This window comes from Eptatretus burgeri, chromosome 18 (assembly GCF_056783735.1).
Source record: "Eptatretus burgeri isolate ZD-2024b chromosome 18, Ebu_testis_v1, whole genome shotgun sequence".
Taxonomy (NCBI): domain Eukaryota; kingdom Metazoa; phylum Chordata; class Myxini; order Myxiniformes; family Myxinidae; genus Eptatretus; species Eptatretus burgeri.
Genome location: NC_140978.1, coordinates 5,094,858 through 5,108,273, shown reverse-complemented (window position 1 = coordinate 5,108,273; position 13,416 = coordinate 5,094,858). Strand labels below are relative to the sequence as shown.

Sequence of the window (13,416 nt, the reverse complement as noted above, 5' to 3'; positions counted from 1 at the left end):
TTTTCATCAAGCCGAGCTTTATGTGGAGTGGTGGAAGGAAAACCTTGGCTGGGTCGACAAGGGCGACATGCTTCACGTTGTGTCGACCAGGTACATGCTCTTTTCGCTCTTCCCAATCTTTCTTCGTCCAGTGATTCTTGTCGTCTCTGCTATCCCAGAGACAAAGGAAGCACATGTATTTCGTGTAGCCTGACTGCAGCCCTAACAACAGCCCCACCACTTTCAAGTCTCCGCAGATGTGCCAGTTGAAGTCATTGTACTTGATGGAATCAAGCAGCTGCCGCATAGTCTCATAGGTCTCTGTCATGCCGAACGCGTGAGCCAGTGGGACTGATGGTTTCTCGTTGCCATTGTGGAGCAAAACAGCCTTCAAGCTGTTCTTCCCCGAGTCGATGAAGAGGCGCCAGTCTGCAGGATCGTGATCACACCCAAGTTCTTTCAACAGACCGTTGATGTCACTGCAGAATGTCATCGTGTCTTCCATCTCAAAGAACTCAGCCATGTCTCTGTGACGTGCTCTGAACAAGGATATCTTGGTGTTAGGTTCAAGTAGATTCCACTGCTGCAGCCTTGATCCAAGCAGCTCTGCCTTCGCCTTTGACAGCGAGAGATCTCTTACAAGATCATTTAAGTCTCCCTGGTTCAGAAGGTGTGATTCTTGAGTGTCGGGTTCAAAAGGTTCATCATCACCATCCTCTTCACCACTGCTTACAGCTATGTTCTGATCAGCTGGAGGTGTTGGAACGGGGTTCTCGTCATCATGAGGCACAGGTTTACGAGCAGAGACGCAGTCAGCGTACTTGATGTGACCTTTATTCTTCTTGTTGAAGCCGGCGATGCTTGTGCAGCAGAAATAACAATCATCATGATGATTCTGCGGCTCACGCCATATCATGGGCACCGCAAATGGCATGCTCGCGCGCTTGCCCACCAACCACTGAGTCAAGGTTGTGTGACAGCTTGTGCAGCAGATGTGTGGTGCCCAGCTCTGTTCTTGGTCCTCCACCTTACACCCGAAGTAGTGAAAGTAGGCGGCCTTCATTTTCACTGCTGTAGATATACTTCGCTGTTGATCTTTTTTGGTATACTGACCACAGACATAACAGAAGTTGTCAGGATGATTGGTACAGGAACGCCTACTCATCTTTATCTGAAAGAAAGAAATATAACACAAGTTAACAACAATTGTACGAAATAGACATGTTAAAGACATATGTAAATTTCATTGAAATCCTGACTTCTAGGCAATGGGAATATTTCTGTTCCTGAAAATCCTGACGTGATACAGCAAAACGGTTATGATTTTTGAAATCAGCGTACCCAAATTAGTCTTAATCACTTTACACATCTCCAGTAAAAAAATTTTTTTGAAATTTGTTGTTCAGTGCTATTCGCGCAGGTACTTAGGTAGATCGAATTTGGCAAGCGATCCTATCCTGCGCGGGTGGGCAATTGGCACGATCGTGGTGAGGTTAAACCCCCACCCATGACTAGATCCCGGCGTTGGTCCGAGAGGGTCACGACAGAATTGTCCGTTCCGGTGGGCGAGGCGGCCGCCATTCGAGTCGAGCGGCTGATCGCACGTCGGCGGGCGCGAATTCGCAACAATATATTAGGGTGGTCCAAAATCATAAGGGAAAAATTCAAAATTTGAATATTCTTGGGGCATGTTGATTATTTTGTTCTACCTGACTAGAAAATACTGGCCAAATTTGCCACAGTTCCAAAAATATTTAGGGGTCCATCAAGAGGAAGGAAGTTGCTACATCCGGTGGGAGTCATGTAATATATATATACACATATATATATTATATACACATACACACACACAAATTGCTACATCCAGTGGGAGAGAAGAAGACGTCAGTGGGAAAGAGGGAGACGTCAGTTGAGCTTTCGGTTCGCTGTCGGTCGGTGTTAAAAGGACTCTTTTATTTATCTCTAATTTTTTTTCTTCTTCTTTTTGATTCCCAGAGTGAGTGAGTATGGCGTGTTCTACACGGAAAAGCACGGAACTGTTCCTCTTGGATCAACCATTGGAGAAATTCACCGACCGCCAGTTGTCCACTGCCCACTGAGAACATTTTATGCTCTTTCCTTTCATTTTTCCGATTAGTATTGTGACATTATAATGAATCCGTTGAGAGACTTTGATGGACCCCTAAACCACCTTCAAATCTGCTAATTTTTTGTTTCTTTGCGTTTTTCAACGTCAGGAACGATTTGGCAAACATGCCCGTGAGAAATTCTGACTTTCATTTTTTTGGACCACCCTAATATATATATATATATATATATATATATATATATATATATATATATATATATATATATATATATATATATATACACACATATATATGAAGACCACAAGGGGAAAACCAGAGATGTCAGGAGAAGTCAATTTTGAAATTGAAATTGAAAGACAAAGTTTCAAGACTTTGGTGGACTGTTTAATAAGTCATATCGATTTCTTTTCCAAGCAAAAGGAAGAGTGATCATTGGCCGATCAAATTAAGCATGTAGCATTTGCCAAGCTTCTGTGTTATTTAATTTAAGAGCAAAGAACGAATCAATGTTGCAAACTGACATCACTGGTTATTCCCTTCTTTAATAATTGCCATGCAATTTTAACCCAGGATGTGTAGCAAATTCATGCTTCTTGGTTATTAGCATACATTACATGACTTTGGTGATCACAGATTATTTTTTTCAACATTAAACGGTTATTGTTTTTTTGCTTGATTGGTGTTCAATGCCATACTCAAGGGTATTTCGCTTATATGATGACGGATTCTCCATTTTTTTTTTTTTTTTTTTTTGTATACCTTGGTCGAGGCTCGTATGAGAGCGAACACACAACTCACAGCAAGGAGGCATGAGACAAGAGGGGCAGGAGTGGAAGGGACAAAACATTGGGGAACAGACACAGGTGAACTGTGGAAGGGAGAGGGATGGGGATGGGACGGGGAACATGGCGAGGAGAAGATGGACATTACAGGGACTTTCAGGAAGGAAAGCAGGAGAATTGAAGGAAGTGGGCTTGGGTGGATTATCGGGGGTAGAAAAGATCGAGGATTTGGATGGGGGAAGATAAGAGGTGGTGGTGAACAGCTGTTTTGAAAGCCTGGAGGGAAGAATGGGAAAGAATAGAGTGAGGAAGTTTATTCCAAAGGCGGGAAAAAAGAGGAATGAAAGAGTGAAGATGAGCAGTGATTCGTGATTTTGGTAGTTTTACCAGAAGGGGGTTGTTGGCGGACCTTGAGCGCCCTGTGGAAATGTGGTTGGGACAAATCGCAGAGAGAGCAGGGGGGGCAAGGCTGGAGAGGAGTCGGTAGAAGACAGAAAGACCACCGACTAACCTGCGGTGATTGAGTGAGAGGCCCAAAGACTCAGCTTCATTGCGGGAGATGCCAATGATCTTAAATGCCCTGGTTTCGACAGCGTGAAGTCGAGAAAGGTGGGAGGCAGGAGCACCAGCCCAGAGGGGAGAGCAGTACTCCATCAGGCTACGGACAAAAGCTTTGTAAGTGGTCAGGAGCTCAAGAGGGCCGAGGAAGGACAGCACGACCTTTTAACTAAGTTTCTAATTGGAAGTACAGTCAGCTAATTTGGCTGTAGTTAAGGGGATCTGTTTTTGCACATTTTTATGTAATGCTGTGATGTTGGCCAATTACCAATTTCCCAGGTGGATATAGGAGACCAGTCCTGAAGTGTTGAAAACAATGCGAATACACGAGGTGCGAAGCAGGTCACACTTTCTGACCCATGGATACTCGGGGTCCATGAATAGCCATTCCGTGAATAGTGGGGTCCGACAGTATATACAGTGCCTATAGAAAGTCTACACCCCCTTTCAAATTGTCACCTTTTATTGCCTTATTGCCTGGAATTAAATTGCATTAAAGCAGACTTTTTACACATCATAACCCACAACTTCCAAGTGAAAAACAACTTCTAAAGTTTCAGAAAATTAATTAAAAATACAAAACTATAAAAGCTTGGTTGGACCCTTAGAATAGCTATTGTAAATTAGCTCAGGTGTAAGCAATCACCTTCAAAATCACACACCAAGTTAGTTGGCCTCCACTTGCGTAAAATGTAGTGATTCCGATGATTTCATAATAAAATCAGCTGTTCCTGTAGGTTTCCTCTGCTGGGTAGTACAATTCACAGTAAAGACTTATCCATGAACACCAAGGAGCTTTCAAAAGACCGCCGGGATAAGGTTGTGGAAGGCACTGATCAGGGGATGGGTGTGAAAATATTTCAAAGGTCTTGAATATCCCTTAGAGCACAGTCAAGACAATCAATAAGAAGTTGGAATGCACATGGTACTACCAAGACCCTGCTTAGATCAGGCCGTCCATACTGGATGACCAAGCAAGGGGGAGACTGATCAGATAGAGCACCAAGAGACCAAGAGCAACTTTGAAAGAGCTACATGCCTTTATGGCAAAGACAACACTGTTTGCATGTAACACTATCCCAAGCACTCCACAAGTCTGGCCTGGATGGTAGTGTGGCAAGAAGGAAGCCATTACTCAAAAAAGCCCACCTTGAGTCCCAGATGCCAAAAATTACTCCAGAGATTCTGAAGCCATGTGGAAAAAAGTTTTATGGTGTGACAAAACCAAGATTTTTTTTGGGGCCAAAATGCAAAATGTTACATTTGGCACAAACCCAACACAGAACATCACCCAAAGAACACCATCCCTACTGTGATGCATGGTGGTGGCAGCATCATGTTATGGGGATGTTTCTCATCAGCAGGCACTGGGGCACTTGTCAGGATAGAAGGGAAAGTAAATGGAGCAAAATACAGAAAAATCCGAGAGGAAAACTTGCTGCTGCCCTTTGCTAAAAAGCTGAAATTGGGATGGAAGTTCACCTTTCAGCATGACAATGACTCAAAGCACACAGCCAGAGCTACACTGGAGTGGCTAAGGAATAAAAAGATAAATGTCCGAGAGTGACCCAGTCAGAGCCCCGACCGAAATCCAATGGAAAATCTGTGGCATGACTTGAAGATTGCTGTCCATCAACGCTCCCCACTCAATTGACTGATCTTGGACACTTTTATACAGAAGAATGGGCAAACATTACAAAATCAAGGTGTGCAAATTTGGTAGAGATCTCGCCCAACAGACACAGCTGTAATTGCTGTTAAAAGGTGCTTCCATCAAATATTAACTCAGGGGGGTGGACACTTATCCAACCAAGATATTCGTTTTGTATTTTTAATTAATTTTCTGAAATTTGTTGGACTTGTTTTTCATTTGGAAGTAGTGGGTTACGAGGTGTAAATAAAGGTGGAAAAAGTCTGATTTAATGCAATTTAATTCCAGGCTATAAGGCAATAAAAGGTGAAAATTTTGATCAGGGGTGTGGACTTTCTGTAGGCACTGTAGATATCGTTGGTCCACCTCATTTTATGTTGGGGGGGCATGACATTAAGGGGGCTCAACCATGTGCTTAAATTAATTTATTTTTTCAAGTGGGAAATGCCCAAATATAATACACCAACCAAGCTCCTTGAATACTGCTGGTTTTAATATTTCAAAACAGGTTCACAACGTTTGCCAGAAAAATGATGAATGGATGTTATCAATCTATCTATATATAAATGCAGGTTGCCTGATCGTGTCTGAATGGGATAAACATCATAACCGCAGCTCATACAATGTTGAATAATGCCTCATTCAAGAACTCTTGGTTACAGATAGTGTATGTGGAGGTTTACAAATATTGTTACCCTCGTCGAAGGATAGGGTATTGCATTTGAGTCCATTTGTCTGTTTGTTTGTTTGTTTGTCCACAAAGAACTTTCGTGTTTTTCTCCGCAACTGCTTGTTGGATTGAGACAAAAATTTCACCAAAGGAGCGACTGCTCATGTAGAATGGTTAAATGACAACGTTACAGTTCATGTGGTATGGCAGCCATGTTGGAAAAATGGAAAAATTTGGACCTCTGTATCTCTGAAGCCGCACCAAGAGAAAAATTGAAACTTGGCACATGGCAAATACAGAATGGGGAATAAGTGGGATTTCTTTTTTCATGATGTCATAGGTGCCTTCATTTGACATTTTAATTGCATATGTAGAATGCTACATCTGATCAGTATGAACATTTTTGAGGGTCATCGAGGGATAAACAAAATAAAGACCATAAAGGATAAAATGATCCGTTGAAAAAAAAAAATTGACGCCATCGGTCACGCGATTCAGCGACCATATTGCCAGAAAAATGATGAATGGATGTTGAACTGAACTGATCTGAACAGATCGAGGCAAAACTTTACAAGTATGACCAACTATCCATAAGGAACAACAGGTTCACACATATGACATCATAGGCCACATGGCTTGGCAGCCATCTTGGATTTACCATGGAGCCTATAAAAATCTTCTTCTCCAGAATGACTGGACATATCGAGCGAAAACTTCAGTCAAATGTTACCCAAGCCATGGGTGTACAAGTTTGTTAAGGAATAATTGATAGGTCACATGGTTTATCAGCCATATTGGATTGAAGAAAATATTAAATAATGTTTTCTCTGGAACTGCTTAATCAATCGACGTGAAACTTTACAATTATGATCTAGTAGTGGTGGGTTATCCACGTTATATATTTTAACTTGATCGGACACATGGTCTGGCAGCCAGAATTATTTAATTTTTTGATCTGTGTTATTTTTGATTTTTTTGATTAAGGCTCACTTGGCTGTGCCTGGATGGGTTTGAGGGTGGAGGAGTAGTGGCTGAAATGCAAATCCTATCCAGGTTCTTCCTGATGACTTCATCTTTGCTTTTTGCTTGTTTGGATTCCTTCTGATTTTTTCCAATGCAGGACTGTACCAATTTGGTCTTCTATTTGATTTGAATTGAATTTATTTTAATCCTATTCTAAATTCAGTTGAATAATAATAAAAAATGTCACGGGTCAGGGTCAGTTGTCTGATCAAAGCAGGGTTGCATCAAAGCAGGACATGTTTGTACCATCACTGTCAGCAGTAATAAAGTGGCAGTTCTAATTATGTCTCTTATTAATTTCAAAACACCAGTGCACAAACACCACATAAAATAAGTCCTGGCGAGGGTCTGCAATCTCCGATTGCTCTTTTTCTTGTTTTTTTTTATGCAATTTTGAGTTATATTCATTTTTATTATTGCGGATGTGGTGTATATGCTCAGAGTCATTGGTTTCCACAACTACTGGAAGTAAAAAAATACAGACATATAACCATAAACTAGTCAGTCAATTCTGTCAATGTAGAATTCCGTCGATTTACTTTCCCGAGAAACTTCAGCAGTCTTAACAGTTAGGGACCATTTTGCTGTCAAAGGAAAATCATCGCAAAAAAAGAAAAAAAAAACGAATCTGAATTCCCTTTCAAACAGAAACTGGGACTCTCGACTAATGCTTCCGCTTTCTTTTCATGCACATGTGAGGTATACAAAAGAACGCACTCTGACAATGCCTTGTGTGAGTGGAAGCACACAGTTTCATGGGTGGTGCATAATCTCAATGTGGCTGTTTTGCGCACCTACCAGAAGTATAAAATAATATAGGCTTTACCACAAATTATTCCATCAATTGCTTCCAACGAATAATTTATTTTTCGTCAATTTAATTCACCGATCTACTAAGTAGCAGTCTTAATATTTAGTGACTATTATGTGGACTTGGAGTTAGGAGGAGGGGAGGGATGCAGTTGGAAGTAGGAGGGGGTAGAGGGATGCAGGACTGAAGAAGAGAGGGGGGAGCTGTGGACCTGGGGTGGGGAGGGGGTTTAAGACTTGCAGAAGAAAGGGGGAGTGGAGGATGGAGAGTTTGAGTGGGAGGGGAGGGCAGAGAAGGGAGTTTGGAAAAGGGGGTGGGGTTGAGGCTTTCGTGATGGGGAGAGGGGGTTGGGAGGGAGTTCAAAGGCTTGGATTGTAGAGGGCAGGAGGGGGATTGAAGCCTTCAGGTTGGGAGGGGGTGGGGACTTGGGGTTTAGGAGGAGGGCTTGAAGACTTGTGGTTGAGGACTTGGGGCTGAGAGGGGGGGAGGGCTTGAAGACTTGCAGAAGAAAGGGGTTGAGGACTTTTCACACTTCACATTACGTGGGTCCCTGCCATTATGCTGTCATAGAGCATTCCGAGCAAACTTTCTCAATATTCCATTCTCTATTGAAGAAAAAAATTATCTTGCAACAGCCCGGTGGAACCGGGTTATCTCGTCATACATAAATGCAGCAATTACATTCATGATAGTATGTATTTCTGGTCACGCGGTGTGTAATCATGGTCGGTGACAAACAAATGATAGCAGTTGAGGTTTTTTTTAATGCCAATTGCTCACAGATTAGCGATAGGTTTTTGTGTGTTCATGTGACACATTTAGAGTTCATTGCTATTTGGTAGAGTGCTTACGGAATACCTACATAATATGTGTGAGTTTGTTAAACAACATTTTGTTCCATCAATTCTTTCCATTAAAGTCTTTTTTTTTTCCTTTTTGTATGGAGTCAAGGCTCCTGGAAGAGCTGAAACACTGAACAGATCAGAATGCAACAGAACAAAAGGAACAGTGAAAAGTAGGGGAAGAACACCAACAGCAGGGTTGAGGAACAAAATCAGAGGGAGACTTGGACAAATAATGCACGCAGGGAGGAAGTGTTGTTTTTTTAAATTGAATTTCAAACCTACTGTGTTGACTTCCCTGTTAGTATGCCTTAACTGTAACGGTAGTAGAGGATGCTATGGCATGCCGAGAAAGTTTATATGCTTACTTTCTACAGGAGGATGGGTCTTACCGGTGCTCACAAGGTGCAAATAGTGAAGGGCTGTCGGGGGTAGGATAGTCATGATTTTCACCATATTCATCATTCTCTCTAAATGCCAATAGCTGCCGGTTTATGTACACTCACCGAGTAGATCACAACCGGCTGTTTTAGCTGTAATTTCAAAGAAAAATATAAAAGTTGAAAAATATCAATTTGACCTTAAGATTGTTTGGGGGTGTGTAGAAGGGGGGTGGGGGAGGGGGGAGTGGCTGGGTAGCAAGGTCTGTATATTTTCCGTTTAAAATAAATATATATATATATATATATATATATATATATATATATTCCCACAATCTAACAAACTGATCCTTGAATGATTTTAAATGAAAATGGGACTTTCCCATTTTGCAATTGACCACGTGTTACGTGCATGCTCTCATAATTAACGGTCCGCCAATTGGAGCACAGCCAATCAGAGCACAGTGCTACTACGACCTTGATGCACTGAGCTGAGACTCTTATTTTCATTAAACAAACAGCAAATTTCACAAGTGTAGAAACCCAATAAATTTGGATGATGTAATATATTATATATATATATATATATATATACATATATATATATATATATATATATATATATATATATACATATATATATATATATACATATATACACACACACACACACACACACACACACACACACACACACACACACACACACACACACACACACACACACACACACACACACACACACACACACACACATTTATGAGATGATAATAATTAAGGACTTTATTTCTTATGGCCTAACATATCATAGCTTTGTAAAATGTGTTTTCATTTTGCAACAAACTCAAACACAAAAGGAATCTGCTTACAATACTCCACCTTAAAAAGTACACAATATTTAATGATTGTCAAATTTATATTCAAGTTCACCATACACCATAAACTCAGGTCATCCTCTCTCCCCACATTATATACTACCACCACTCCGACCTCTTCACATTCACTTTCAGGTTGCTATGTTTCCTTCCATCAACTTTCACCACCTGTTCACTCATCCTTTTGTTGCTTGCACATGTTGTACTACTGCCACACTTTTGGCAAATGCCATCTTCCCTCTATCACTTCACTCTTCCATAAGCCGAGACTTTATTTACAAAAAACAAATAAATCAACCAACAAACTGGAAGGGCACTCGGTAGAGCACACACCTCTGCCACACAATGCCTGATCCACGAGAACATATCAGGCCCAATACAGTTTTGAAATATCATTCTAAATATCGTTATTGGCCCTATCTCTCAATCGTGAAGAATCACTTGAAAAATTAATAACTCTCGTATGCAGATCCGGATTCAGGTCTTCACCAAAATCGAATCAATTCGTCCTTACCACACACCCAACCTGTCCACCAAGTTTCGTTTGAATCCGTCCACAACTTTTTGAGATATCGTGCTATATATCGGTTTAGCCCGATCTCTCAGTGGTGAAGAATCACTTCAAAAATTATCAGATCCGGATCCGGATTCAGATCTTCAACAAAATTGAATCAATTCTTCCTTGTCACACATGCAACCTGTCCAACAAATTTCATCCAGATCCGTCCACAACTTTTTGAGATATGCTGTACACAAACAAGCAAACAGACAGAAAGGGGTGAAAACATAACCTTCACCTTCGGTGGTGGAGGTAATAAATGAATCCTATCTAAGATATAGAGAATTGGAATATCAAACATCTGCAAAGATTACAAAAATTACAAACAAAAAACGATTTGTCAGGACAATCCCATTCCAGATCCTCATATGAAACAATTAATCGAACTTGAATCCAGCAGAATAGAATGGTACATTACCCTGTTCAGGTCTTTCTCTGGCATGCACAGCAGATCAATATGCTATGGTAGTTAATATCAAAGTCATCATCACATACCCTTGAGGTTAAGTGCCATGAGCAAGGCATTTGGAAGCCGATGGCCCAGGTTTCCTGCGTTCCCATGAAAGTAGAGAAGGGTAGCACTCGGGGGACCTGGCCCAGGTCCTGGTAAGAAGAGAGCAGATAAGCGGACACCATCTCTCGTCCGAATGCTCACCGACTCAAATGGAACGCCGGTCGGCAGTGCGACGTAGAGTCGAGACGAGGCTGGCTGCTCAGGGAAGTACAGCAAGAGGTCCTGGGGGAGTATAGATAATGCAGACATGGGTCATAACAGAAACCTACAAATCATAATCCCACCACCACCCAAATTCCACCATCACCATCACAATCAACAACACAATCCCATCAAAATCCAACCATCATCACAATCCCATCCATCCATCCATTGGGACCATACTCTATGCAGAGTGTTGGTGCTGCCTAAGCAGTCTCCTTGGCTATTGGGCACAATCCTGGACGGATCATCACTCCGACACAGGATACCAGCAAGCTGGTACTCATTTTGCCAACCTCAGAAGGATGACAGACAGTCAACCCCACCTGGTATTAATTCAACAGCCAAGGGGGATTTGATCTCAGGATCCTGGGATCCAAAGCCCACCACCCCAACCATTAAGCCAACACCAGGCACAAAATCACTATAATTTTGAGAAAATCACTTCAGATTTAGGAACTACTTTTCAGGAGCACATGGTGTTTGTAAACCGAGAGATTATATGTACAAACTCAGCTTTATGCATGTATCATTCAGAAATAGTATTAAAGAAATACTCCAAATAACATTCAATCTTTGTGAAAGAAACCTTTAACTATTCAGGCCCATTCAACCACTCCTTTTCTTCACAGCACGACGCTCACCAAACACTCTCTTTCTCCACCATGATCTTTTCTTCCTCTTTCCTCTCTGCCTTTCCTTGGCTGTTGGCTCAAGCCTATCTCATGATCGTGACTTGGTGAAAGGACCCCTATTCTGTAACCACCATCACCACAATCTCATCATCACCACAATCTCACCATCACCACAATCCCACAATCTCACCATCATCACAATCCCACTATCATGAAAAACCCACCATCAACGCAATCCCAATATCATCACAATCCCACCATCATCACAATCCCACCATCATCACAATCCCACCATCATCACAACCCCATGATCATCACAATCGCACAATCATCACAATCCCACCATCATCACAACCCGACTATCAATGCAATCCCACTATCATCAAAATCCCATCATCACAATCCCACAATCCCACAATCACCACAATCCCACCATCATCACAACCCCACTATCATGAAAAACCCACTATCATCAAAATCCCACCATCATCACAATCCCACAATCCCACCATCATCACAATCCCACTATCATGAAAAACCCACTATCAACGCAATCCCACTATCATCACAATCCCACAATCCCACTATCATCACAACCCCACCATCATGAAAAACCCACTATCAATGCAATCCCACTATCATCACAATCCCACCATCATCACAATCCCACTATCATCACAATCCCACCATCAATGCAATCCCACCATCAACACAATCCCACTATCAACGCAATCCCGCTATCATCGCAATCCCATCATCACCACAATCCCACTATCATCACAATCCCACTATCATCGCAATCCCACTATGATCACAATCCCACCATCATCACAATCCCACTATCATCGCAATCCCACTATCATCGCAATCCCATCATCACCACAATCCCACTATGATCACAATCCCACTATGATCACAATCCCACCACCACCGCAATCCCACCATCATCACAATCTCACAAATATAAATCACTCGCGTTCTCTGCTTTAGTTCCCCAGCGATTCCCTCACATCTCATTATACTCCTCTGCCTACACTCCGACGTCCACCCCCAAGGACAGTCTCCAGACCTGTGCCTTATGTAGTACGGCCGCCAGAGAGACGAGACTGAGAACGAGGGCCGCCGCTCCTCCGTGCGCGCAGGCGACCAACAGCAGAGGTAGCAGCAGCAGTCGACAGGCGCACAATGCCCGAGAAGTCAGTAGCTTCAGCAAACTGACCACTCGGTAACTCAGAGCCATTTCCCACTCAGGAAACTAGGCAAGACCCGCTCCAAATTGGGGCCTAGTTCACGGTGCAAAACTTCCGGTTGGAAAAGCTCGACGAAGCACATCGTCTCGTAAAGATTAATCACTTTTACATCCGTTAGAAAAACATGTAAATCACGAATACAGCATTAGATTGTTTTTATTACGGAAAATAAATTACATTTAGAGGGAGCACAACAGGAGAGTCTTAGTGGAGTTATTCGATACTCGTAATACACCCCTCCAATAGAGCGCTGCGATAAACAACACCGAGTTTAAGTTTGGGGGAGAGGGAAAGGAAAAGGAGGATGTACTAAATAAAAAAACAACCGAAAATCTTTTACACATTAAAGTTTCATTGTTGCATATCGCCAAATATATCGACGGAATAGCTCTGCTGTTTATATATATATATATATATATATATATATATATATATATATATATATATATATATATATATATATATATATATATATATATATATATATATATATATATATATATATATATATATATATATATATATATATATATATATATATATATATATATATATAGGGTGTCTCACTAAAATGTAGCCTATATAGTGTAGTAGAT

The 13,416-nt window shown here is 41.5% G+C and overlaps 1 protein-coding gene across 3 annotated transcripts in view; it reads right to left on the bottom strand.

Annotated features, from left to right (window-relative positions):
• Positions 1–13,135, bottom strand: part of ABHD13 (abhydrolase domain containing 13) — a 34,386-nt gene extending 21,251 nt beyond the window's left edge. The window contains exons 1-4 of one of the 3 annotated variants that reach the window (XM_085864650.1): positions 12,581–12,633; positions 11,580–11,691; positions 10,716–10,956; positions 1–1,150 (exon numbers count right to left, since the gene is read on the bottom strand). The exon at positions 1–1,150 is cut by the window's left edge and continues 2,441 nt beyond it. In XM_085864650.1, coding sequence (XP_085720776.1) covers positions 1–1,150; positions 10,716–10,856 — 1,291 coding nt within the window. In that variant the 5' untranslated portion in view covers positions 10,857–10,956; positions 11,580–11,691; positions 12,581–12,633. The other 2 variants (XM_085864649.1, XM_085864651.1) reach the window with 2 other exon arrangements.
• Between the last annotated feature and the right edge of the window lie 281 nt (positions 13,136–13,416).